Genomic DNA, 24,220 nt, shown 5'->3' on the forward strand with positions numbered 1-24,220 from the left:
TCATATGCTCTCCTCTGCCGCTGAGTAATGTCTCCTCTTTTTTATGTTAAAAAGGAAACTGCTGCTGTAGCTGGAGAGGATACAAACAAGCATAACGTAAAAAAGACATCTGGACGTAAAGCTCTGTCGGATTAGTTGTTCATATCAGAGAAACTTTATAGAGAATATTAAATAAAAGACACATCAGGAAGAAATCATCAAATGTCCAAAAAGTTGTATTTGGACTAAATGCTGATTTAGCAGAGAAAATATAGAAATGGCATTTTTGAAACGCAAGAGTGGAAAAAAACATTCTTAAATCAGAGAAATGCAAGAAAACTGCCCAGTTTCTATTTAAAGTGAAGCAAAATAATTCATGATCCAAAGATTAATATACAGAATGCACTTAGGGAAAATGGTATTTACTGTTTAATAGCTTCACATTCTATCAGTACATTAAAACAGTAAAGCTCTGTGAAATACTCATGCACCACACACTGCACCTCTCCTGGTCTTTCAAACACAGACCTGCCTTCTGTCAGTTTGACTCCACTGACTTTGGTCTGACATGGACAGGGGTCGTGTCTCGGCTAATGGCCGCAGTTGTCAGAAAGGTCAGAAGTTGAATCTCAGTGTAACAGTCAAAACCAACCACTTCCTGTTGTAGTGGCCCTGTGCAGTGTCAGTAGCCTTTTTGTGCAGTGTTTCTTCAACACTGGTTCTGGTCCCAAAATAGTTTCTGCTGTTTTATAATGAGATGGAAACTACACTGAGCATTTAGATATTTATGTATGCTACAACCTGTTAAGGGCCTATTAGCACGTGATTAAATGCAACACGTTTTTTTACTGGAGGGCTAATTGTGGGTGATCCAATTCATTGATTTTTCTTACAGTGCAATTTCCCAGCTGAACCCATCACCTTCCCCGACACCAGTAACCCACACTGTGTTGACAATTACCGCATGAGATTCAAGTTACGGATTTGGTTTCCTCTCTGATGTCCATTCACTTTTCGTAAGCCGCAGTAATGAAAGCAGAGCAGGCCATTGCTTTGCAAAAGCATTAAAGGTTCAGCCAGATCATGAAATGAGAAGTCATTTCAATTCAACAGGCCATACTGCTCATTTTAAAAACATGAAATTGGATCGAGCTCTTTCAGTGCAAACGTCTTTTACGAAATAATCCCCTTTGTTATCTTCCAAAAGTGGTGTAAGAAGTGAATGTAGACTGAGTGAGAAACGTTGCATCGCTTTACAACACTCAATACTCTGTTTCACATCTCGGCCGTGAATAAACCCTGTAATGAATTTACCCCCTCATCTTCTTTTTTAACTGTAATTAACACTGAAATTTACTTCACAACCGTGAACCCAAGTTAGTCCAGTGATTAAAGACCAGGGTGGGATACAGGGTTTCTGCAGTGAGGGAAGTGCTTGTATCTGTGTGGTGAATGATGGTCTAAGTCACGGGTTCGACAGCTGTAACTCCTGCTGCTATCTGGCTGAATGGTTTCAGTGAGCTTTTTAATCAGCTTGGCCCTCCTCTGGTATTAGTAGGTGATTAAATGAATTAGTAGGACCTGGAGACATAAGCACTGGCCTCGCACACAGGGGGTCTCTGGGACTCAGTGGGCCATGGTGGTGGGGTTACGGGCGGTGTTTGGAGGGGGCAGAGTGGAAGGACACTTTTGTCTCCTTTTGCTGAGGCCACTGTTTCACGAGCAGGCATGCGTACATGTACACACACACACAGACACACACACACACACACTTTCTAATGACATTGAGTGGTTTGTTCAAATCACACGAACACACACGCATGAAGATAAAACGCAGACACACAGACACACTCTGTCAGACACACTAGACCATTGTGCGGGACACTGCCGCCAGTGTGTCTCCGTGTGTAGCGTCCTGACATGGCACACGCCTCCTCGTTGCTAAATGTCATGCACTGATACATTATTGGTGATGCAAAGTGCAACAAGTGTGTGCGTTTGTCTGTGTTTCAGCGTACTTCAGTATTTTATAAGTACTTCAGTATTTTGCGGCGGTCAAACTGTGACATTGGGTTCTAGACGCTTGACCACATGAAACAAGACATTTGAATATGGCGTCTTGGTTTCTGACACTGCAGAGACAGAGAGTATTGATTGTTAATCAATAAAGTAATGGCCCAACTATTCAGTAATCAGTAACCATTAGTTGCAGCTATTGTCTGTAGGTAGTTGAATGATCTTCCCTTAAGGAGCCCAACTGTCCATTATTTTATTTCATATTTCTTTATTTTAATTCAAGATTAATTGTTTCAGTCTGTTGTAATAATTGTAATATATCTTAACACACTGTACCTTTTTGTAAGTGCTGCAATTTAAACTTACTAAACATGATTGATGACGACCTGTGTAGTTTATTACCTTCAGAGAAGGTGATAAATGACCATCGCAGAGCTCAAATGAAATTGCTTTTTTTATTCAAAACCCACAAACATTAACTGTCATATAAAACAAAGAGAAAGTAATAAACCCACAAGTGATTGTGTTACAATTTTAGCCTGAAAATGATCAGGGAAACTGTAGCTGTTCGACTAATTGTCAACTTCTTTCATTTCTGCTCAGTTTCACTGTAGACGTCCTCTTTTCTCACATGTGTTTGCCGCCTCCTGCTCGGTCGTGTGTCTTTGTCTGTGCACGTGTTTGTCTTTGCATCTGCCCGTGTCAGGCAGAGACTGATAACAGCATTAGGGTGTCTCCTCCTAACAGCAGATGATGTACTGTGATGGGGGGGACAGGCGACTGTGAAAGTCACCAGCCGCACAAACACATTGACTCTTTTGTGGTCGAGTCATGGTGAGCTGCTGATTGAGTCACAAGCTTAGTGAGGAGAGTTTTCATACTTTGGCAGAGACTCGCACCTCTTTGTTGCAGTCTGGACTTTAACAGGTGAATTAAACGCCTGCAAAGAAGACAAATTAACCTTCTCAAGAAAATATAATCACTGTAGTCATGAAAAGCATTATGGGAACATTTATAAAGATGTTAGACATTCATAATAGGATGAAACTGAGTGAATGGGAAGCCTTCAAAAAGACATGGCCTTAATTTGAGCTCTCAGGTGTGCATACTTATTCACATAATAAAAAAAATCTTGTCTCTGTACTTTAGAACCATTTGACCTCTGTCCTGTTATTGTCAGCGTTGGATTTGTCATATTCTCTGCTCTGGGGTGAGGAGGGGGTAGAGGTGATAAGAGAGAAGATTTAATAACCTTCTTGTTTTTAACCACCGGGCCTCATTTTGAGCTTCAACTTCATTAGGATTAATGTATTCTTTCTCTGCACTAAGACACTGATTCTGTTGGCACTCAGACAAAGACATTCAACACAAGTGACAGACTTCTGCTTGAAAATTCAAATGGAAAAATGCATTTTTAACTTCTTTGAAATTGAATAGATAAGACTGTGTACCTTGCATTGCCTTCATGAATGGGTGATTAACTTTCCACTGACTTCTTCAACTTTTCATGAACTTTCCTCACAGAACTCTCGATGACTGCACACAGTGTATTTAGATGATTGAGATGCGTGTTTTAAAGCGAGTGAATACGTGGCCTGACAATTAGAGATAAAACTTCAGTCTGGAGGGGAAGTTTCTGATATTGTGTCCACTGTTTGTCTTCCGCCTTGTACTCAATCCAACTCCATTAACTTGCATTGTCTGTTGCTTTAAACTTTATCGCATGGTCTTCATCAGTGGCTGGTGATTTCTCATGGAGACATATGTAGAAGCTTTGTTATTTTTTTATTCCATAGCAATTTTAGGCTTTCTGTGAGGGACAATGTTCAGGACTGTACTCACTCAATCTAGTCATTTTGCTTGGTTGTTACACTAAAACCTTTCCATTTTAAATCAGTATTTGGTGGCGTGGCCAGGAGTGTTTGTGGATGAGAGGCGTAGAAACAGTGATGTGTTTTAAAACTTAAATATAGTTCTATGGATGCAGTCGTGGTTACAGGATTTACCACATACTGTGTGTTGTATTATTTTGTTGGTAGCAAGTGGACCTTGAGTTGAAATAGTTTTGTCAGATTGAATGACTGCTGCTGGCAAATATGCAAGTTGAGGTGCATGTGGCAAAGCAATGAAAACTATGTGGAAAACTAGCAGTGGATCAGTGAATGTGGAGAAAATCAGGACAGTTAATATTAATAAGAGGTATTTGATGAATTCCTGCCTATCGTGTATTATGTGCTGTACAGCGGTGGGACGCACTGTCCTGCCGTTATCTATATGTTTATAGTGAACTGCCCTCTGTTCCAAATCACATTCATGATGATGATGACAGATCTACAATGACCTCAATCCATCTGGTTGTGGAGATATTAGTGAATTAAAGCTGATGTCAGCACCGCGCACACGGACACGGGGCTGGTTAAATGTTCTGGTTTCGTTTCCTGTCCTTGAGACGACATTTTGGCCTCAGAAGTGTGGAAGCTATTGAAAACCCACAGGCGCGTTATAATTGTCAGTGATGAAAAGGAGAAAATGGATCATAATGACCTGAGTGCTCCGTGACAGAGCCTTTGTACTGAACCATCAGGCGGCCATGACAGGCAAAAAATGTTTAACTCGTCTTTTTTTTTCAGCTTCATGCAGTGACCTTGGAAAATGTGAGCTGTTTGTTATCATATTGTGTTTTTGATGTTGTCTTTCTGCATTTCTGTAATATGCAGTGCCTGTTCTAAACCCGCCTGTGTGGAATGGACAGTTTGCTTGGCCTGTGAAAAGTGTTCTGCAGGACTCCGCATGCAGAACCCCGAAGCTGCGTCACCCCTGCTGCACAAAGAGCTGTTCAACTCTCTATTCAAAGTTTGGTGAAGCTTGGAATGGAATACCGAACTGGAGAATAAGTTGTTGTTGCCGTTGCTGAGGATGGACTTTTGTCATGATGAGCAACGTCCATTACATTGAAGAGTCTCAGCCGGCGCTGCTACAAAGTGCTAGTTGCCCCTTTATTAAATACAAATTGCTCCAAATCCCCATACAGGCAGACAGACAGAGATTTCTGGAATCAGGAGATAATATACTTTCTCTTATTGTTCCGGTCTGGCAGGTTTGCAAGAGAAACAAGCACGTCAATGATGGTTTGATGCTGAAAGGTAACGCATACAGGTGTTTTTTAGGCAAAGAGCATTTTCTAAAGTCCAAACTGCTCCTGTCTTATTCAGCCCTGTGAGAGGCGGAGGTGCATTTTTGTGATCTTGTAATCACAACAAAGTAGAGGGAGTTTCATGATAATGACGGCAGCCAGCAATTTATGAAAACAACGACCTGAAACAAAACAGAGACGAAACAAGACTGTGTCTGTGGTTTCCTTTGGGCTTAAATGCAGTTTACTCATAGATGTAACAACTTGATGACCGGTGTCTGACCTGCTTTTTTTCCCTTTTTAAAGAATCAGTATAACATTTTGGCTGTGCCTTTTCCATGGAAATGTGAAATAGCGTCCTTATCTGCAGCGAGAGCTGATTGAGGTCAATCTGTGATTTGCTGCCATGGTCCCGGGGAGCTGCCGTGATATCACCAGAGGGCTTACAGTTATTCAAAGTTCCCCCCTATGTTTTACATATCTTCAAACAGTTTGTCTTCTGCCTCCTGTGAGGACATCATATCAACGACACTGAATATTTGCTCTATCTGTGTCTTTTCATGCACTGCTGAAGCTCTTAATGGGCAAAGCAATTTCCCTTTGGGGCTGCATATGTTTTATTCTCTTCTATCTTAACTGTTCAGAAAATGCCGAAGGCTGCGCTAATGTCATTTATTTGTTCAGCTGTTGTTAACGTCACAGAATCAAGACCACTCATCAGCACACAGACTTCCCTTTTTGAATTTCATAATATGTCTCGCCTGTTATCTGCTGTCTGTCTGTCAAATGTACACTTCCTGTGTCATTGCCCCTAGAACAATGCGTGATACAAACCTAGCCTGACAAGATGTGAAGAACAGTGAAACCACTGTGCAACCGTTTTGATCAGTGTTGTAACAAAAGCACAAATAAAATAAAGTTGGAGAGCAAAGAAAGCAGCATAGTCCTGGACTCCTGCTGTTGTGTATTCATGACAGTTCTCATTTTAACGACTGTAAGCTTAGTTTCAGAAGTGGCGAGGGGGTGTAAAGTCAACAATAAGGGTAGTCCAACAAAATATTGGATATAAGTGCACTATCCCTGCCTTACAATCCAGGTCCCAGACTTTCACATCTAAATGAACGTCTGTTATATTCAAGCTGTTGACTGTTGTTCACAAATGCTGATTAATCTTCCAAGTGATAGGTAAATCTCTCTGTATTTCATAGCACACTGGAGTTTTAAATCTGATGTTGCGTTACATTAATCAGTATGAATTGGTTTAGAATTTGAGGAAGTGAACAGTCGTAGTGACGGAGACAAAGAGGCTACAGCAACTATAAATGGCGAAGCATCTAAGAAAAGATTCTGTTCCAGATAAAAAAGGTAATTTAGAGGAAGAATTAAAACGTGAAGTGATTGACGGTGAGGGCATTCAATATGACATGCACCAGTCCAAAGTGTTTATGTAATTACGCTTACCGCCAGAGGGGGCACACAAATGTACTGCGCTGCTTGAGACCAGATACCTAATTATTCATGTGTGTGCATTTTTTACAAACACTTTTCTTATTTATGAAGCAAAACAAATACTTTTTTACATTGTGAAGTCTGTTGAGGCAAAATAGTGATTTGTATAAATAAATAAATAAGATAAATAGTTTTAGAAATTATGATTTGCCTATCATCTGTCTATGCTGTTGCAAACCTTTACAAAAATACAGATTTTGACAGTACAGCCGTTTTCAGAGGGGTGAGGTTCGGAGAATTGAGTATGGACAGATGTTTGCCTCTGTCGTGCGTTAGAATCACCCCCCGCCCCAGTCGCTCGCGGTGAATCCAGCGGATTCCCTGCTGTGTTCACACATCGACTTCTCCTGGATTTCTATGGACATTATACTAGGGGGCCAGGCCGAGAAAGTCAGCAGAAACTACGGAGGTCTCACTCGGACATTTGCGTTCACACATGCACACAATACAGAGTAACTCAGGAACTGAGTTCAGTGCATGTCTGAAAGCAGCTTAAGTGATGTAAAAGCTGACTGATGAAATGATTTTGGTTGTCAGTCTCTGACTAATGCAGATGCTTGTGTTGCATTTCTTGTCTCTGTTTCTACTGTGTGTGTGTGTGTGTGTGTGTTGTGTGTGTGTGTGTGTGTGTGTGTGTGTGTGTGTGTGTGTGTGTGTGTGTGTGTGTGTGTGTGTAATATCATTACCTCTGCTCTGATTCCCCTGATTTGATCAGCAGTAGCTCCTGGGTTTCTTATTCTCTGTGCTAATGCCACTCATCATCAAAGACGGCTTGAGAAAACACTGGACGTTCCTTGTTTGTCGCACGTCTTTTCTGAAGTTAATTCACTTTAATATTAGATAAGATAACCCTGTAATGTCTGCTCACGTCAATTTGTCCTGCATCACGTGCTTTGACAATCACTTACCATCGACCTGGTTTAAAACATAAAAGAACATCTACAACTGCATTGAGGAGCATATGTAACAATCTGCAGACATTGAGTGATGTGTGTGTTGTTATAGTCCATGTTAGAGTGTAAATGTGTGTGTTGGAGGAGAGGTTTCAGTTTGTTGGATAGGTTGATTGTCTCACGTCTTGAGTGGTGGGGGTGCATGTGAAGGGAGTGATTAATCACTTCCTTTCACTTTGTTGATTAACTTTTGTTGAAGACTGGGTAATTAAAGAGTAAAGCGCCTCCTAGAGGGCAGAAGTTTGTTCTCCTCATGTAGGACATGATAAGTCTCCGGGTGGTTTTATTAGTCAATCTTATGATTTGCTTAGTTTTGCTCAGATTGATGGAGCAGATCTCCAGACGTCACGTGACCCTTACTCTAGTGTTTGGGTGAAAGGTCACTGAACCAGGTTGAGCTTCTGCATTGAATGATACTTTGTCTGTTAGAGCAGAAAAACTGAGTAACTGAGAAAGTTTCAAAAACTGCACTAAAATGACCTAAGTCACCAAAGTTGAACTTTTTTGCAGATGGTTAGTCTCTGACCTTCTTCTTCTTTGTTCGGTTTATTGGCGCGTGGCAACCAACGTCAAAGAAGTGCACAGGCTTATTGTACACCCTCAGGCGTTTGAATGATGATGTTTGCTTTGATGATTGCTATTCTGTGCTCACATCTCAGAGGAAAAGAGAGAAGGGCACATATTGTCTTGGGCAATTCGCAGAGCATCAAAGGAACATTGAACCTTTTTGCATTTTACCAAAATCAATCATGTTGTAAAATAAAGCAGTGCACGGAAAATGTTTGATAGATGTCAGTGATTTTGGGTTGTGTTCACTCTTAGATCCAGTTTGTTTGTTGACCTTTTTCCTCCACTGTGTGTTTCAGTTTTGACTGCTATTGTAATATTAGTTAAAACTCTTTGATATCTGTATTATAATCATATCAATGCTGCATATTTAGTTTGTCTTTCTATGTGGAGTGTGCAGGTTCTCCCTGTGTCTGCAGCTGCTCCGGTCCCATTGTCCAAAAACATGTGAATTGATGTTAGGTTAATTGGAGGCTGTACATATGAATGTAAGAGTGAATGCTTGTTTGTCTCTGTATGTTGTCCCTGTGATACGGAGACGACCTGTCCACGGTGTTACCCGCCACTCGCCCAATGTCAGCTGAGATTGGCTCCAGGTCTCCCGTGACCCTCAAGGGATAAGCAGTATATATAATGGATGGATGGAGTCTGATTTTACTTGTAATCATTTAAGCGAAAACACACTCTGATGATTTCTTTGTAAACTGAATCATCCTGAAAAATCCATTGAAATAAAGTATAACGTTCTTTCTCATCTTGTAAAACAAAGTGAAAATTCCTGGATCTGCCACCTGATCCGGATCTGCTCTAAAACAAAGGGCTCTTCCTTGGCCCATGACCCACCCCTCCACCGTTCAATAAAATTCGAACAAACGAAAAACATACCCTCCTTTTTGGAGGTCATGACTAAATAACTTAATCACATAGAATGCACAAAAACTGCATAAAGATGAAGAACACGCTTGGAAGAGAAATATATGTTAGTATTGGCCTAGTGAGTCTAGTCCAATGTAAAGCAAGGTATGTTGAATGATGATTGAACTTAAATGATTAATTTCAACATATCGACCAGAATTTAGATAGATCTTATAAAGTATTTAAAAGTTTTCATCCTGCCAATAACAGTATTTCAGCTTCTGCTGGCTCATATCCTCCAAAATCTGAAATGTTAACAGACTTTTTTATTCACAACCTACAAATGAAACTGTGGCAGACTGCTCAGCACTCAGTGTTTCTTCATCTGCCGTCCTCCGTCTTCCGCGAAAGATTTTGCAGAGGGGAGAAAAAAAAAAAAATTGCTGACAGCTTTAGTTTGAAATTCCTCCAGAATAATTTGAGACCCTGCTGCTAATCCTCTTGTGAGCGACCTTTGGATCTCGACCCGGTCTTTACAATTCATTTGCTGTAAACCAATTTGCTGTGTTAAACACACCTCTCAGCTGTTTCACACAAGCCCCCCCAATCTCCATCTCCACTTGTCATCTGCTAAATAGGTTGTGTAACTGGGGGAAGTTGAGGGTGTGTGTTTGCATCACTGTGATGTAAACTTTTGGAACAGTTTGGAAAGGTTTTGTCTGGATGCCTTTCTGAGTTACTCACTTGGCTGCGACTTGATAATGTTAGATATGACATCTGTTCACTGGCGCACAAGCTTTGCTGGTTAACAGAGTGATGCTGTAGGAAGTGATGTACTGCTTGTTTCCTGTCCATGTTTTTAGCAGTAGATAGGTGGTTTTTAACTGTAAAGGAAATGTCATGTAGGTTTGGTGGCAGACCGAGTGGATGTAGCTCAGCACTGTGGAGCGTTTCATCAGGCGATGCTGCTGCTGGGTGCAGGGTTTCATTAGTGACGGTTGCAGAAATGAGGAAATATTTACCAGTCTCTATGAAATAGTAGGTAAGAGCGTGTTTCATTCACTAACCATGCACGTTTTCTAAACTATGGAAATCATAATGTCGTGTGTGTGTGTGTGTGTGTGTGTGTGTGTCATGCTAAGTTATTAGGAAGGGCTGGACTTTTTAGGAGAATGTTTTCTGGCTGCAGTGATAAAATGTCCGCACATTGTTAAGAGTGCTGTTCAGAGGAAGTGGTGTGACTAAGCTCGATCACTTAGTCTGACCACAGAATACTGTATGTTTTCATTTACTCTGTATATAGTGAGTTTAATTATGTTATCCAAAGGAACTTGACTGACAAGTTTCATACAGTACACACAATCTGACAGTGCAGGTTTAAATCAGTCAAAAAAATGTTTTCCATTGTAACAGTCACAAGGTAACAATGAAGTGGAAAATCCTCGCTGCAGCTCACTGACCTGGTTCTTCTTTTCTCCCCTCTTAATCAGTTTCTCATCGTACTGGCGTCTACTTGTCGTGTTCAGGAAGCGGTTAACCTTCATGCAGGCTGGTAGAATGAGATCTATAACGGCTCTCGAAGCAAATGGAAAATTGAGACTGCAACTGTTCTCTTAGGGGTACATTTATACACTTACCTGCACCTTGAAAGGCATCATCGTGACGGCTGGAAAAATATGCACGTTAATGGAAGAACCTCGCTGTTGGTGAGAACAGAAATATATTTTTATTTGCTCTTTCTAGCATCACGATAGACGACACAGTTTGAAGAAAATGCTGAGACAACATGAAAACAGTTAATCAGCGACTGGGTCCATGGTAGCTTGAACTTTGCTCTTTCTAATGAGGCCACAGAAATGCCTCTCTGTGCACTTTTCAAACCATGCTCACTTTAAATTATCAATGTTTCCCCAGTGGCCAGAGATTTACTCCAAGTATTAAACTGTATTAAACAAAGCTCCAAGTAGTTAAAATTTGTGGCTGATATTTTTATGAACAGCAGGTTTTCTCTTTCTGTCTCCTCTCTCAGAACGTCTACCATAGCTGAAAGGATGAGGATGACGATGGTGGAAGGAGGCCGCAGCCGAAGGTGCAGCCCTCGCTAGAAAAACAACATTCTCCCCCAGTTTCACCCCTCCGTCATCACCCCTTCACCACTGCGGTCCCGTCCCCCTGCCGTCATGGCCAACCACTTGGAGCTGATCCAGGAGCTGCAGCAGCTGGACAAGGTGCCCAGCCTAGAGAGGCTGAGGACAGCCCAAAAGCGGCGTACGCAGCAGCTGAAGAGATGGGCCGTGTATGAGAAGGAGATGCAGAACAAGAAGCGAAAGGCAGACAAGAAGGGACGCAACGCCAACAACTTCCAGCAAGGAGAGTCCAAGAGGCACGTGTCGTTCGCCGCCAGCGTGGCACTTCTGGAGGCATCGGCCAGGAATGACCCAGATGAAGGTAAGGGCAGTGAAAAAAAGATTTAGGATTTGTGCAAATTATAAAATAGAAGTATAGATTAATGGCTACACAGCTGCAGTTAAACCACATGACTGATTGGCAAACATAATATATGCACTGGAGATTTACTTTGGTTGTAACAAGGCAACTAAGTTAGAAATATGCGCTGGGCTTTCATTCATGAGCTCGGAGTGAAACTCGGCACAGAGCTCAGTGATGACACATTTGAATAATTACTTTAATTTCTGCCCAACCTCACTTCTTCAGCTGGATATCAGAATGCCAAGGTCAGGAAAACGATTAGCTGGGCCTGCCCACTTAAACTGCCAGGGGAAGTCTCTCCATTCTAGCTGAATTTATTCTGTGAGGAAACTGTTTTATCATCGGGGAAATAATGGAGTTGTCACACTGAGATGAAACTTTGTCAGTCTTTTAATTAAAATGCCTATGGACGGTGTCCCCCTATTTGGAGATAATAATTGTTTTCCTCCCCAACGAAGCTGTGGCTGAGCTAACAATGTGTCAGGGATGCAGGGATGATAAAAGGCTGCTTATCTTTTAGATATAGCATCTCATTTAACTTCACTTTGACTTGAAATTAGATTGAACTTGTTTTATCACAACGGATGCAGCCCACGGCAACTGTGCACGCTATCTCTACAGATATGGAAACAAGCACAGGGGTTATTTATTCTCACCATCTTTCTTACGGAGCAGAAGCTGTGCTACACTGTGCAAACACATTTACAAGAACTGGCATGTAGACGCTCCAGCTGGAGAGAGACTCAGAGGGAGGCTTGGGATTGGTGTTGCCTGGATGTCCTTTTGGATTTTACCATCATATGTAACCCAAATACAGATTTGATAAAAATAGCTCACAGTAGAAAGGATATCACCTCACTGGTTTCAAAGGAAACTCGGCTTTTGTAGGCTCTTGTGGCTTTTGTGTTAAAGGTTTTGGAAATGGTTTGAACAGTTTTGAAAGGTTTTTGCTGTGCATGGCGATGCTGTGTGTAGTTACCAGAAAGTCTTCTGTGTGTGTCCTTATGTTGGTGTAAAAAACAAGAGGTATAGTCAGAGAGGTGAAACGTCACATGCTATTTACTGTCACATGCAGGAAGTGTATATTTAAAATGAATGAGTGATTTTATTTTAGGTGTTAGGTGTAAGGTGTAAGTTTATCCAAAGTAACTTTCCAGAATTATTAGCAATAAACTCTGATTAAGAAATTAAACGTGGTCAAGAAAACATTAGACATTAGTGAATCATCACATTTTTCTGAACCTTATGTGAAACAACACATTCTTGTGTCAAATGAAGCTAAAATAAATGTGTTTGGATCAGATGGGGATCTGGCCAGGAGGAGGGAGTGTACTGATACGGGGCTGTGCGAGTGCATTCGTTTTTGGGAAGATGACATTTATAAATGGTCCAGTAAATACAAGTTTGTGTTCTGAAGAACTGAATAAAAATGTGACTTCCTTTCTTAAGAAGCGTGGCAGGAGAGGAATTTCCCAACATGCCAATGATACAAACACACGGCAAAGATCACACAAGAGTTTGTAGAGAGGAGAAAAGTGAAGACTGTGACTTCACCATGTATGTCCCCTGACTGTTTAAATGACTTTTTTAAATCCGAAGCTAGAGCAACAAAAGAGCATTTGTAAAGAAGAAAGAATGAAAGATGATTGATGAATAAAAATCTGGAATGGACAGGGTTGGTTATTGCTAAACATTGTAGTGATCCCGACCAGGTTGGTTACAGCATGGTATAAAGATGGACGACATGACTGCTCCCTAAAAGTGAAGCCAAAGCATCTCAATCACTACCTGGTGGCTGACTGCCTCCTCCATATTAGTGGATGGGACGTGGACCAAATCAAAAAGTAAAAGTACAAGTTTATACTCAAGTTTGAAATGTTTATTTCAGCAGAACATAGTTAGTTTGGCATCTTCGCTCTGACTTCATCACTTCCCCAGATGTGATTACACTGATATGATGTGGAGTGATGAGCAAATATCTCTGACCCACTGTTGGAGCCTACAGGTGGATGCAGGGGTGTCGATACTGACGCTCGGCAGCGGAGGCGTTGACAAGCAAAGGGAGAGATGGGACATTATTGCCGGTTAAATAGACCGCCAAATTGGGAGGGTGTGTATAGAGGATTGTGGTGAGCGAGGCACATGAGTCTCTCAGTGTAGCTCGAGTTATCTGCCTGATACCGCAGCTCCATCAAGATCACTACAGTGCAGACTCTGGCCCCAAATCAGCAAGATGGCGTTCGTAGCTGGGATATTTAAGCTCTGGCTAGTAGGAGGAAGTGGAGACACGTCGTCCATCTTTAAAAACAGTCTATTGTTTCGACTCATTAAGAACAAATTTCTTTGTTTTGTTTTGATTTATATGCCGAAGCTTTGTTGGTCCTTTTTGCTGCAGGGGCATAGTAACATTTGCTATCGGCTCTGTTTAATGAGGGTGACCATGAGAGAGGCAGGGAGATAAAAAAGGAAGGGAGGCAGGATGTAGCCCACACAGCTCCACTGGCAGCTGGCTCGCTCAGGAGCCTGATAATCTCCCCCCTCATTCCCTCCGGTCCCCAAATGCTCCATCAGGCATCATGACTCCTCACGCTATGCGGCTCCAGCACCCTGCTCACAGGCTTTAGGCATCTTTGACAAAAAAATATATATATATTTGACACCATCATTGATTTTCCTTGCATAGCAATTTTTTAAAGAAGGTTTTGTGAAAAGAGGAAAGAAAATCAAATGTGCCGACATCTCTGAAAACCAGCATCGACTCTGAAATTCCCAAAACACAATGACGAATAAAAAAAAAGAAAGAAAGAAAGAAATGGAGCCACCTATCACCTTGTTTTTATGAATAGAAGGAGAGAGAGAGCAGGAGGGAGAAGTAAAAAAGAAAACACAGAGAGAGAGCGTGAGATTGACTTTGACCTGAGGCTGACTCTACCGGCATCAATGCCAAAATAAGATGAGGGCTTTGATTGGCTGGACTGACTCCTATTTGAATCCCTGATTGGTCAGAGTGGATGAGTGAATGTTTTGCTGCTCTTTTTTCTCTGCAGTTGCTGTCAGAGCGTCGTTGTGTTGACTGGAGGGCACGTGTGTAAGCGTACGTTGACAAATGTGTGTGTGTGTGTGGTTATTTGTATGCATGTTGTATAGTTTGAATATATGTGCTGGTTTTTGAGCTTTACTGTAACTCGAACAGTAGGGGGTGTTATTGAAACTATGATTGCTTCATTGTCAGGTGTGCATGTGTCTGTGCTTGTGTGTGTGTGTGTGTATATTCTTGCTTCCTGACTGTGAAAGCTGTGGGAGCAGACTCACCAGGCCGTGAGGAGATTCAGATAGAGTGAAGCCGCAGAGGACGCAATGTGCACTCAAGCTATGTGTTTGTGTGGCCGTGACAAGGACAGATAAAGAAGAATATTTGATCTTGCATGAATGTAAACAAACTTCTAAGTGTTGTTAGAAAGTCTGTCTCTGTAGCCAGAGATACCCTGAAGGTTTGAGTATGAGGGGATGAGAAGGAAGAGGAAGGAGACGATTGGATGCATTCCAGAGTTTGAGTTCTTGGCCCATTTCATCGCCCTCTTGCCCCCTCACGGTGATGAGGGCTGATGACTGTGAAATTACTGTGAAGCACCTCAGTGTCTCTCTGCGCAGCTCCCTGGTTTTCCTCTCTCCAGAGAGCTGCTATGCTGCAGAGGAGCAGCCACTGGGGTCCGAAGGGACTGTGAACATATACACAGAGTGTGGACTGACTCAAACCCCGCCCTGTTATCTTTGAAAAGATCCAATCGAATAGGCAAAGAATGAGAATATCCACAGAATGAGGATAATAAACGGAGAGAAAGTTGTCTTCCTTCTCTTACAGTCATTGTGATCATGTGAACATCGGCTGTGTCCTGCCCTGTTGTGTTTTACCACTCCATGAACCTACTGAGTGTTTTACAGCTCAGTCTTCCCACACTGATTACCTCTAATTTCCAACTGAAAATCACAACTTGTAACTAGATGTTAGAGAAGCCACACACAAAATCCACGTTCCATTTTTAGCCCTGCGGCTTTCGCTCTTGGTTCACCACTTATTTATTTTTTTACAGCCATATCATCACCATAAAAATATAGGGGGGGCAATAACTCCTGATTTAAGAAAAGCAAAATACTCCAGCAGCGAGTAAATCCTCCTGTTTTTCATTTGTGTTCAAATTAGGCCTTGGAGGAGCATTGTCTTCTTCTGCTGCCTTATTAGAGTGGTAAGGCCGTCTCCTCGGAGGCCAGTGATAGGCTTAGCTGCTCGCCGGCATATGGCAGCAGCAGAGTGGCATTAAAAAGACACACGAGCAGTGAAAAGAAGACAACGATAAACAAAAATAACAAAGAAGTAAATCTCATGGGATACAAGCAATTTTCAAGAAAGGGGTGACCTTTGACAGTGATGTCTGTTCTGCCTCTTTTCAGTTCTTTTACACTCCATCTCTCAGCAACACATTAAGACACTACATGTAAGTTACCCTTTACTCTTGGTTTGAATTGGCACTGGAGAGATTTAACAGACTCCTCATGAAGTGACTGAAAAGCAAAGACTGTCAGATGGAGGGAGGACTTTGACAAACACTACTTTGGATTCAAAATAAAACACGATCATATTCTACACAATATACAGGACCATATTATAGAATGTTATTTATGCAAAGGAAATTTTACTGACTCATTTTAGATCACATGTGGAGATAATACGGAAAAATAACAACAAGTTCAACTGTGTTATTGATTTTCCCTTCAGCGGTGTTGTACGTTTAATTGCTACTGACGCTGGTGCTCCCCACTGTTTGTCCAACATTTCGATGTAATGAAATAGCATGGGAAGCATGGAGCCAAGTCATATTTCTAGCTAATTAACAGCAGCGTTGTTTTTATTTTTTACTGCTGGATTGCCCCTGTGGTTAGTCTTCTACTTTAGGATAAGAATCTTTATTGTTTGACTAACAAGTAGATCACATGGTTTGATAAAATGGGTAAAAAAGATAAAAGGTACCTGACAAAGTTGGTTCATACTGAGATGTTCTGATACCGTTTTGTAAAGTGGTCATTTCCAGTTTTGCCGCTTTAGCCGGAGTCAACTAAAATGTCAGCAAATTGGCAATATCGAGTTAAATGGCTAAGTGTACTGTTTGCAAGACTTCACTTTCAAGTGGTGGCAGTAGTGTTGCCTAGCAATAGGCCATACAACAGTAATAGCATCCATCACTTATATTCTAGGTTAGGAGGAGCCTCCGAAAATCAGTCATCAGGCATGAACACGTTTAGTGAAACATCCCCAGCAACAGTGTTCCAGACATTGGTCACTCTGATCCAGAACAGTCTGCAACACAACAACCACCACAACACAAGACAGCCCTGAGTCCTGTTTACAAATGAACACTCAGTGGATCGATTGTTTGGGGCCCAAAATATCCATTTTCAGGAGGATACGCTTCATCCATACGACAGTGCATTTTTCAAATCATGTCTATTGGCTCAACAGCCAGTTAATTGGAATCTCCCCAGACTTCTGTGTGGCCGCTCTTCTAAGCACCGAAGTCCATTTACCAAAATCTTATTTCTGTGTCACTTCCACCTCCTTATTTACTAGTCCTAATATTTCCTCTTTCATTATTAAGAAGCTGATTAATTGGTACGCATTAACAATTTGTCTGAGGTTGAATACTCTTCTTGTCACTCACGTTGGGGAAAATAAATGTCTGCTAATTAGAGGCTGTCAGTAATAATGACAGAGTGATGAGCTGAAAATCCTGGTTTTATCTTCAGTGATGATGCAGGTCTTTCAGTGTTGCAGTAATAATCTCGGATCCAGACAAAAGAGAATTGGTAAATTTCAAAGGATTTATACTCAGACATTTGAGCAGTAAAAGTTGCCTGCAGCTTGTTATCCACAACTTCTTTCAAACACTGTAAAACATCGGATGTGATAAAAGGAGCTGAGATATGATGAGAGATTCAGACATGTAGCATTTGATATGCACTGGCTCTCTTTGTCATTTTTTCTTTGTGGAGTATATGACCTCACGTAGCCTTTTACTGTTTGATTAGTTTTGTGACAAACACCCCACCAAAAACATCTTGAATTACTCTGCTATAGATTTGAACAAAGAATGTATATTTCTCAGTACTAACCAGTGATCTGTTGAAGCAGGTTGTTTACTCACATTTCCAGGTAAGCTGATGTGACCTCTGACCTTTGATAAGTGTAGTGTAAGATGCCCGGCCTCTGTTTTGCATTGCGTCCAAAGAAAAACAATGATGAACAGGACACGGACATATGTATGTTCCTAACACCCTGAGAAATGATGGCATTGCAGTCTAGTTGTTTAAGTTCGTGGAGTGAAAAAGTTCAGGATATAATTTAACATCTAAAAATATGTTGTTACTGTAGCTTGGTTTATTTAGCTTTGTGGGAATCCCTGTCGTCTTCTTCAGTAAGGATCAGACTGGAGCTGAGACAATAACGAATTAATCACTAGTGGGTAGAAACTGAGTCAGCAATAACTTATTGATCAATCATTAAAGTTATTTCTTGAGGAATAAACAATTGGCCCCAGCCTTTTGAAATGAATGTTGTTGCCCCTGTTTCCACTGGTCAAATAACAACATGTGGCTTTTGTCTGCAATGAGAAATGATAAAGTCGGCACTCGCTCTCTGGTCAAATGATTCTGCAGTAGACAAAGCTTCAACTCCGATTGGCACTGAGAGAAACATGACACCGGGTGAATGAGCTGGTTTCTACTTCTTTATTTTAGCAGTTTTAACGTTGACAAATGTTAATTTCTCTTTGCGATGCTATGACTCACATTGAACTTTCTGGCATCTGCGATTAAATAGCCATGAACGTTCGTCTGTGTTTTTTTTTCTCTTTCTTGTTTTGTTTTTTACATCTTGGGAACATCATGTAACAGCAATGTTTTTCTTTGTATCGTGTAACAGCAACACTGGCGAGTGATTTATTGTCTAACGTGTGTCATCGGGGAGAAAACGACAGAAAGGCAAAATCCTCTAAAGGCAATACTACGTTTACCTGCTTGTTTGGTATAAAACAGGAATATGATTACAAACTGCCATTTAAAAAAAAATATATATATTTTCTGATATTTGATTGACTGAATAATAATTTATTATATAACAGGACAATTATTAGTAAAATACGCAATAGTTGCTGCCTGTGACCCCACTGACTCGATGCTGACATTTGACCGCTGACTAAAGGGATTTAAGTGTCTCTGTGTTGGCTGAGCTTTCTTATATCTCAATTAAACCTATCAAGCAAAGAATTTGCATTTACTGCATCTAATCTGCCAACATTTTAATAAGCCATATGGTATTTTGTGGATGCATCCTTCATTTAGTCATTCATGGGACAAGTGTGATCAGTTTCACGACCCGTGCTTCTCTCCTGGTGACTAAAGTGAGGCTCATCATATCGAGGCTACTTCAACACCAGCCCTTTGCATGTTTGCTTTTTCCACTCGTGCATTCCCTGATGATTTTATGCAACAATTCTGAGCGGTTGATTATTTAAGTGGGATTTGACATTTCCCACTCTGAGTGGGGCTGCAACAATGACGGGGTTGAGAGCTGCGGTTTTAATGGATCCTCATGCTTGTGGCATCTATCGAAAGCTTCTGTGATTATGAGGACGAGTCTTATTCTCCTGACAGCAGTGTGCTTTTTCTCACCATTTCCCCTGTCAGCTTGTGAGGTTTTGGGCCATACTCTTCTCCTCGTTCTTCTTTTTGTCAGCTCTTTGTGATGAAGGCAGCGTTCATGGAGTCTCTGGCAGCCTAGAGGTCAACAGAACTCTATTCATCTCCACTCTGTCACACTCTTTTGCTTCCCCGCTCATGCTCTGTCACTCTAAATTAACATTCTTCTGTGGGCTCGTCAGGGCGGGCTCCTCCAGGCGCTGCTGCTCGGCCTGGCACACACTGCCACTGCTGTCTCTTCCCGGCCATGCAGGTTCACGTGCCTCCGCCAGGGCAGAGGGGACTGACTCATCCTGGTCACGTTACGTCATTTGGGAACAAGAATACTGAGGAAAACACAACAATTCAAACACAAAAGTTGAACTAACTGTTGTGTGGGGAATAAATGTTGTGTTGTCTTGTCAGTTGAAAGAGCAGGATTCACTGGGCCATGGAATTATCAGAGCTTCGGCTTCTTTAGCGTCATAATTGAACATGTTTCTCGGCCGTGTAACTGTCACAACACAACAACGGCTCATTTATAAAACCTGAGCAATGAACTGACTACCCCTGTTTCATTCTCTCCCTACGCTACATCACTCATTTTTCTGTGTGCATTCATAGTGCTCCCAGGAGATCCACATTATTATTGTTGTTATTCTTTGCTGGGTCAGTTGCAGTCTTTAGTGAACCGTACCGCACTAAGCGATTGTCTGCCAATGAGCTGGCTGAGCTATCTTTCTCTCTCTCCTTCCCTCTCCCTCTCTCTCTGCTCCCCCGTTTCCACATCAGTCAAATCTCCTGGGAGAGCACAGACTCTCAAGTTAACTCGTATTTCCATGGTAACTGAGGCAGACATAGAGAGGTCCAGGCAGCCATGGCCCGGAGCTACTCAGCTGCAAAGGCACAAATTGTGCATCATCATTGCTGCTGCCGTTGCTGCTGCTGCTGCTGCACAGGATGTGGTTCTGGCTGCTGGGCTAACTCGCTGCCACGTTAAACTGTCAAAGGTGGACGTCAAATTTAATGACGCCAATGTCTTGCCAATAAAGATTTCAATGGGACGGAACTGTCATGAGTGTAAAATAAGACAATCCTTTATTAGTGCAGGGGATTTAGCTTTGTTGCGGCACCAAAGAGGACTGTCAAAAAATGGACATCAGTAAAAGTAATAGATGAGTAAACATGTAATGTAAACACAGGAAATTTAGTTTTGTTAAATATAACTTGTGTCGAAAATCTTTCAAACCTGGGAAAATGAGATCAAGGCGATGGATTCTAAAGGACCAAACGCGTTTACTTTTGGTTTTCAAAGTAAATTTAATTTCAAGTGATATCAAAAAGGTCTTAAACGTCCTGTAGCTGTAGACACCCTGCATGAAAGTTACTGTCAGTTATTGTTTTCAACAATTTAAATCTTGTTTTACAAGTCAAACTGTCTTTTATCAGTTCCTCTGAATTCCCAGTTCACACATCCATCTCGTCTCAGGCGGCACGGCAGCCTCACCACATCCTCACCACTGACGGGAATTGAAGCGAATACCTGTCTGAGTGACGGAGCCGTTTAAATGGCAGAGTGAGTCGGACTTGATCCACTGCTGCCAATCCCCCGAACGCCATTTCAGCACGCTGCTGCTCCCCCACTCTTTTTAAAACCATCCTCCAGTGTCTCTCCAACTGCCCCCTCTCCAGCCCTCCACTATAAATCCTGCAATAGGATTCAGGATTATTCAGTGAGGATTAGGCCTAACCAAACCAAACCGGACGGGGACATCATTAACAAGATGATAATAAAGTCTAGAACTATGTATGTGCTGAAGCTACAAAAAAGCACACACAGTACTGAAGGTGAGAAACGTTTGAGATGTTTTAATTTGAAGATAAGTAATTTCATGTTTGAGTTAAAATTACTCTGAAATAAGGGTCAACATTTTGCCTTTCAGATCTTGAACTAAACTGTCAGTTAACTGTATATTTATATATTTGAATTATGAGCTGATCTACCCCTTTGAAGAAGTGAAAATCTTTACTCTTATTAGTTACACGTCTTGAAAAATAAACTTAAATGGATTTGATAAGGGATTGAAAATAACCCACAGTCAGAGGTCAGATTAGATTATGGATTTTAATTTGATAAAATACCTAATACTAAGCCAAGTCAACTGAAAAACCCTTTATCACTTATTACGGAAGCTGTGGAGTGGAGCTGAGCTGGGATGAACAAATGCCAACCCCTGCAGCTCTTTGTATCCGTGGAGCTGTCGATCAAGAGAGGCCAAAAATACACCCAGCTTTAACCCTTAGATATTGTGTGATGCAACTATTGTTTCAGAATTGCCACGATGACACATTAGAATCAGTCAAATTACCTGGCTGAGTCTGTTTTTCTAGAAATTTAGAGATTCACTCCTGTCAGTTGTCATAGTGACACAGAAGAGATCACAAGAAGATGTAGCTTAGGCTCATATTAAGTTAATAAACAGATATTCATGAATTCTGCTGCTGTGAACTTTGGCCTGACTAGTTTGACCGAACAACAAGTTTTTTTCAGAGCTGAAAAGAAACCCTGACACTGTGATAGTTACATATATATACTTGAAGTTAATTCAAATGAACTAAATTTAGAATAAACTTCATGTTTTAAGTTTTATGATGCCTCTAAACCAGTGGCAGCTGTGACCAGAGACATTATGCTTTGGTCCCGTCCCATTCTCGTCAACACAATATATCAAGAGATTTTCTTCAAATGTGGCATCAACATTCACAAAGATTCAGATAATAACGGATTAGATATTTGGTGATCAAAGGTTAAGGTCCCTGTGACCTCACAAAACAAGTTTTAATTCTGCCGAGCAGGTTTTGTTTTCATCTGCGTTTGTGTGTGAGTTTGGACCGGCCAGCAATGCAGACAGGTGAATTTCAATCCCAGTGTCAGTGGATGTGCGAAGGCTGACGTGTCAAAGGAACTGGCACACATTTCATAGGAACTGATAAGAGACTGTTTTGTCTGTGGGAGCAAAACAGTTTCCCTTTTTACCTCAACCCAGGAGGTCATGTTTTCATCTGCGCTTCTTTGATTGTCAGCTGGATGCGGAAAAACCACTGAACTGATTCCCATAAAATTGTGCGGAGGGGTACGGTCTGACCCAGGGAAGGACAGAGATAATGTTGAAGAGGATTCCAATGCTTGATTTGGGGCATTATCCTCGGTGGAGGTGTGCTCACTCTGAACGATCCTCTTTTAAAAGAAGTTAAACAATATTTATGACAAAATAAAAGCTTCTTATTAATTCCTTAATTCTTTATTTTTTACTACATACAGTGTGTGTATTGAGTCTTGACAGACATGGACTTAACCTGCAACTTGACTCGTGGGCTGAGGTGGTGATTCACTGCCAGATAACAGCCTCCTGGGATTAGTCAGCGTGTCCATAATGTCAATGGGCAACCTGAAAGATTTGCTTAATGTTAATTACATTATGAAGAGTGCCTCAAATCTGCCCCAGTTTTAACAGTGAGTACCAATCAGCTTTTACTAATCAAAACCTGAGATCTTTGGATTATGTTGTTTTTATTCTCCCTCAGTGTTTTGAATTTGTTCCCAGTGACCAAGAAAACACCTGCTGCCTCCCAACCCACATTTTGTCGTGTCTTCCCGTCGCCGTCCCTTCTGTGCCATCTGACTACATCTGTTCAACTCGCCTAACATACAATTAAAGTCCCTTAATAGCTCATCGTGTGGAGGATAATTATAACACACAGTGGAATACTAATTATATCAATGATCCTCCCTCACGATGTCCTACTAAAACCAATGTCATTCAGCTGCTACTTATAAACGTGCCGAGTGGCCTTCTTTTCTGCACCCCCGACAGGAAGACAGAGCTAATGGGCCTGTTTGGGACAAAATTATTTTATATCCTGCAAACTACTGCTCTGTTTGTCAGTTTAAAGCAATTGGATTGTTCTGAGATTACAGATTCTCATTTCTGAGAACTGACTCACAATATCAGCCTTTTCCATTTGCAGTAAATTAGCGAAAGAATTAACAAAATGACGTTGTGACAAAACCTAATCATGACATTAGTGAATAGTAGAAATGTTTTCTATCAATTACCCCAGTGTGGTGAGTTGATGAGAACTTTGTCAGAGAACAGAGCGTTTTTTAAGTCGTTACACACATGTTCAAAATGTATAAAACAATTAAAGCAAATAGTTTTCAGCAATTTAAAACATCACACTAGAATTTAAAGAAACTCTTATAATTCCAACTAAGACATAGAACATTTCCATCATTACCATGTGTTTAGATAATTTGAAGTGAACAAAAAATATATAGTCATTATTTATAGACTTATTTCAGATCTTAGTCATGACATTTAAATTTAAGATAATCGATTTTCTTCCTATATTTAAAGGCTGCAGAAATAAGCAGTGAATACAAATAACATCCATTAAAATTGTTTCACTTTATAAGTTGATGGCTTTCCTTTTGAAGTATATGGTTCTTCACCTGGGAGGGTTTGGAGATTTTTCTCTGGGTTTGCCCAAGTACTCTCGATCTGCCCTCTCACCAGAACATCAGTGTTTCAGGATGACTATAAACCACAGTGACATTTTATGTACAGGTTCATTCTATCCCGTCCCAGGTTTCAGCTCGTCTCTGTGATTTGAGGGATTCTGGGATTCTCTGATTGCTGCTTCTTTGATAAGGTGAAGAGAGATTCACTTTAAGGAAAATAAATCCTCCTCTTTAACTTACTTCTTACATTTGAACTCACGTAGCCCCTCTCAAATCACCATCTTTACTTTATCCTCCCTTCACTGACTGTATGAGCCTATGGGCAGATCAGCATGAGTCAGCATCCCAAGCTCAACCCTGACCATAAGGACATGCACGCTGCTGTTATCCTCTTCACTCAGCTGCAAAACAAAATATTCATCTTCCATGATAAACGTCACGCAGAGTGTTATGCATTGTGTTTCTTTC

General features: G+C 41.2%; 1 protein-coding gene across 6 annotated transcripts in view; it reads left to right on the plus strand.

Moving 5' to 3' along the window:
- ppp1r16b (protein phosphatase 1, regulatory subunit 16B) overlaps nt 1-24,220 on the plus strand; it is a 73,361-nt gene that overhangs the window by 15,187 nt on the left and 33,954 nt on the right. For 2 of the 6 annotated variants that reach the window (XM_035152564.2, XM_035152570.2), the window contains exon 2: nt 11,042-11,460. In XM_035152564.2, the coding sequence (XP_035008455.1) occupies nt 11,193-11,460 (268 nt within the window). In that variant the 5' untranslated portion in view covers nt 11,042-11,192. Of the gene's footprint in view, nt 1-9,764; nt 10,055-10,502; nt 10,719-11,041; nt 11,461-24,220 lie in introns of those variants that run through there. The other 4 variants (XM_035152565.2, XM_035152567.2, XM_035152568.2 and 1 more) reach the window with 4 other exon arrangements.

The sequence above is a fragment of the Hippoglossus stenolepis genome, chromosome 3 (assembly GCF_022539355.2).
Source record: "Hippoglossus stenolepis isolate QCI-W04-F060 chromosome 3, HSTE1.2, whole genome shotgun sequence".
In the NCBI taxonomy this organism is placed as follows: domain Eukaryota; kingdom Metazoa; phylum Chordata; class Actinopteri; order Pleuronectiformes; family Pleuronectidae; genus Hippoglossus; species Hippoglossus stenolepis.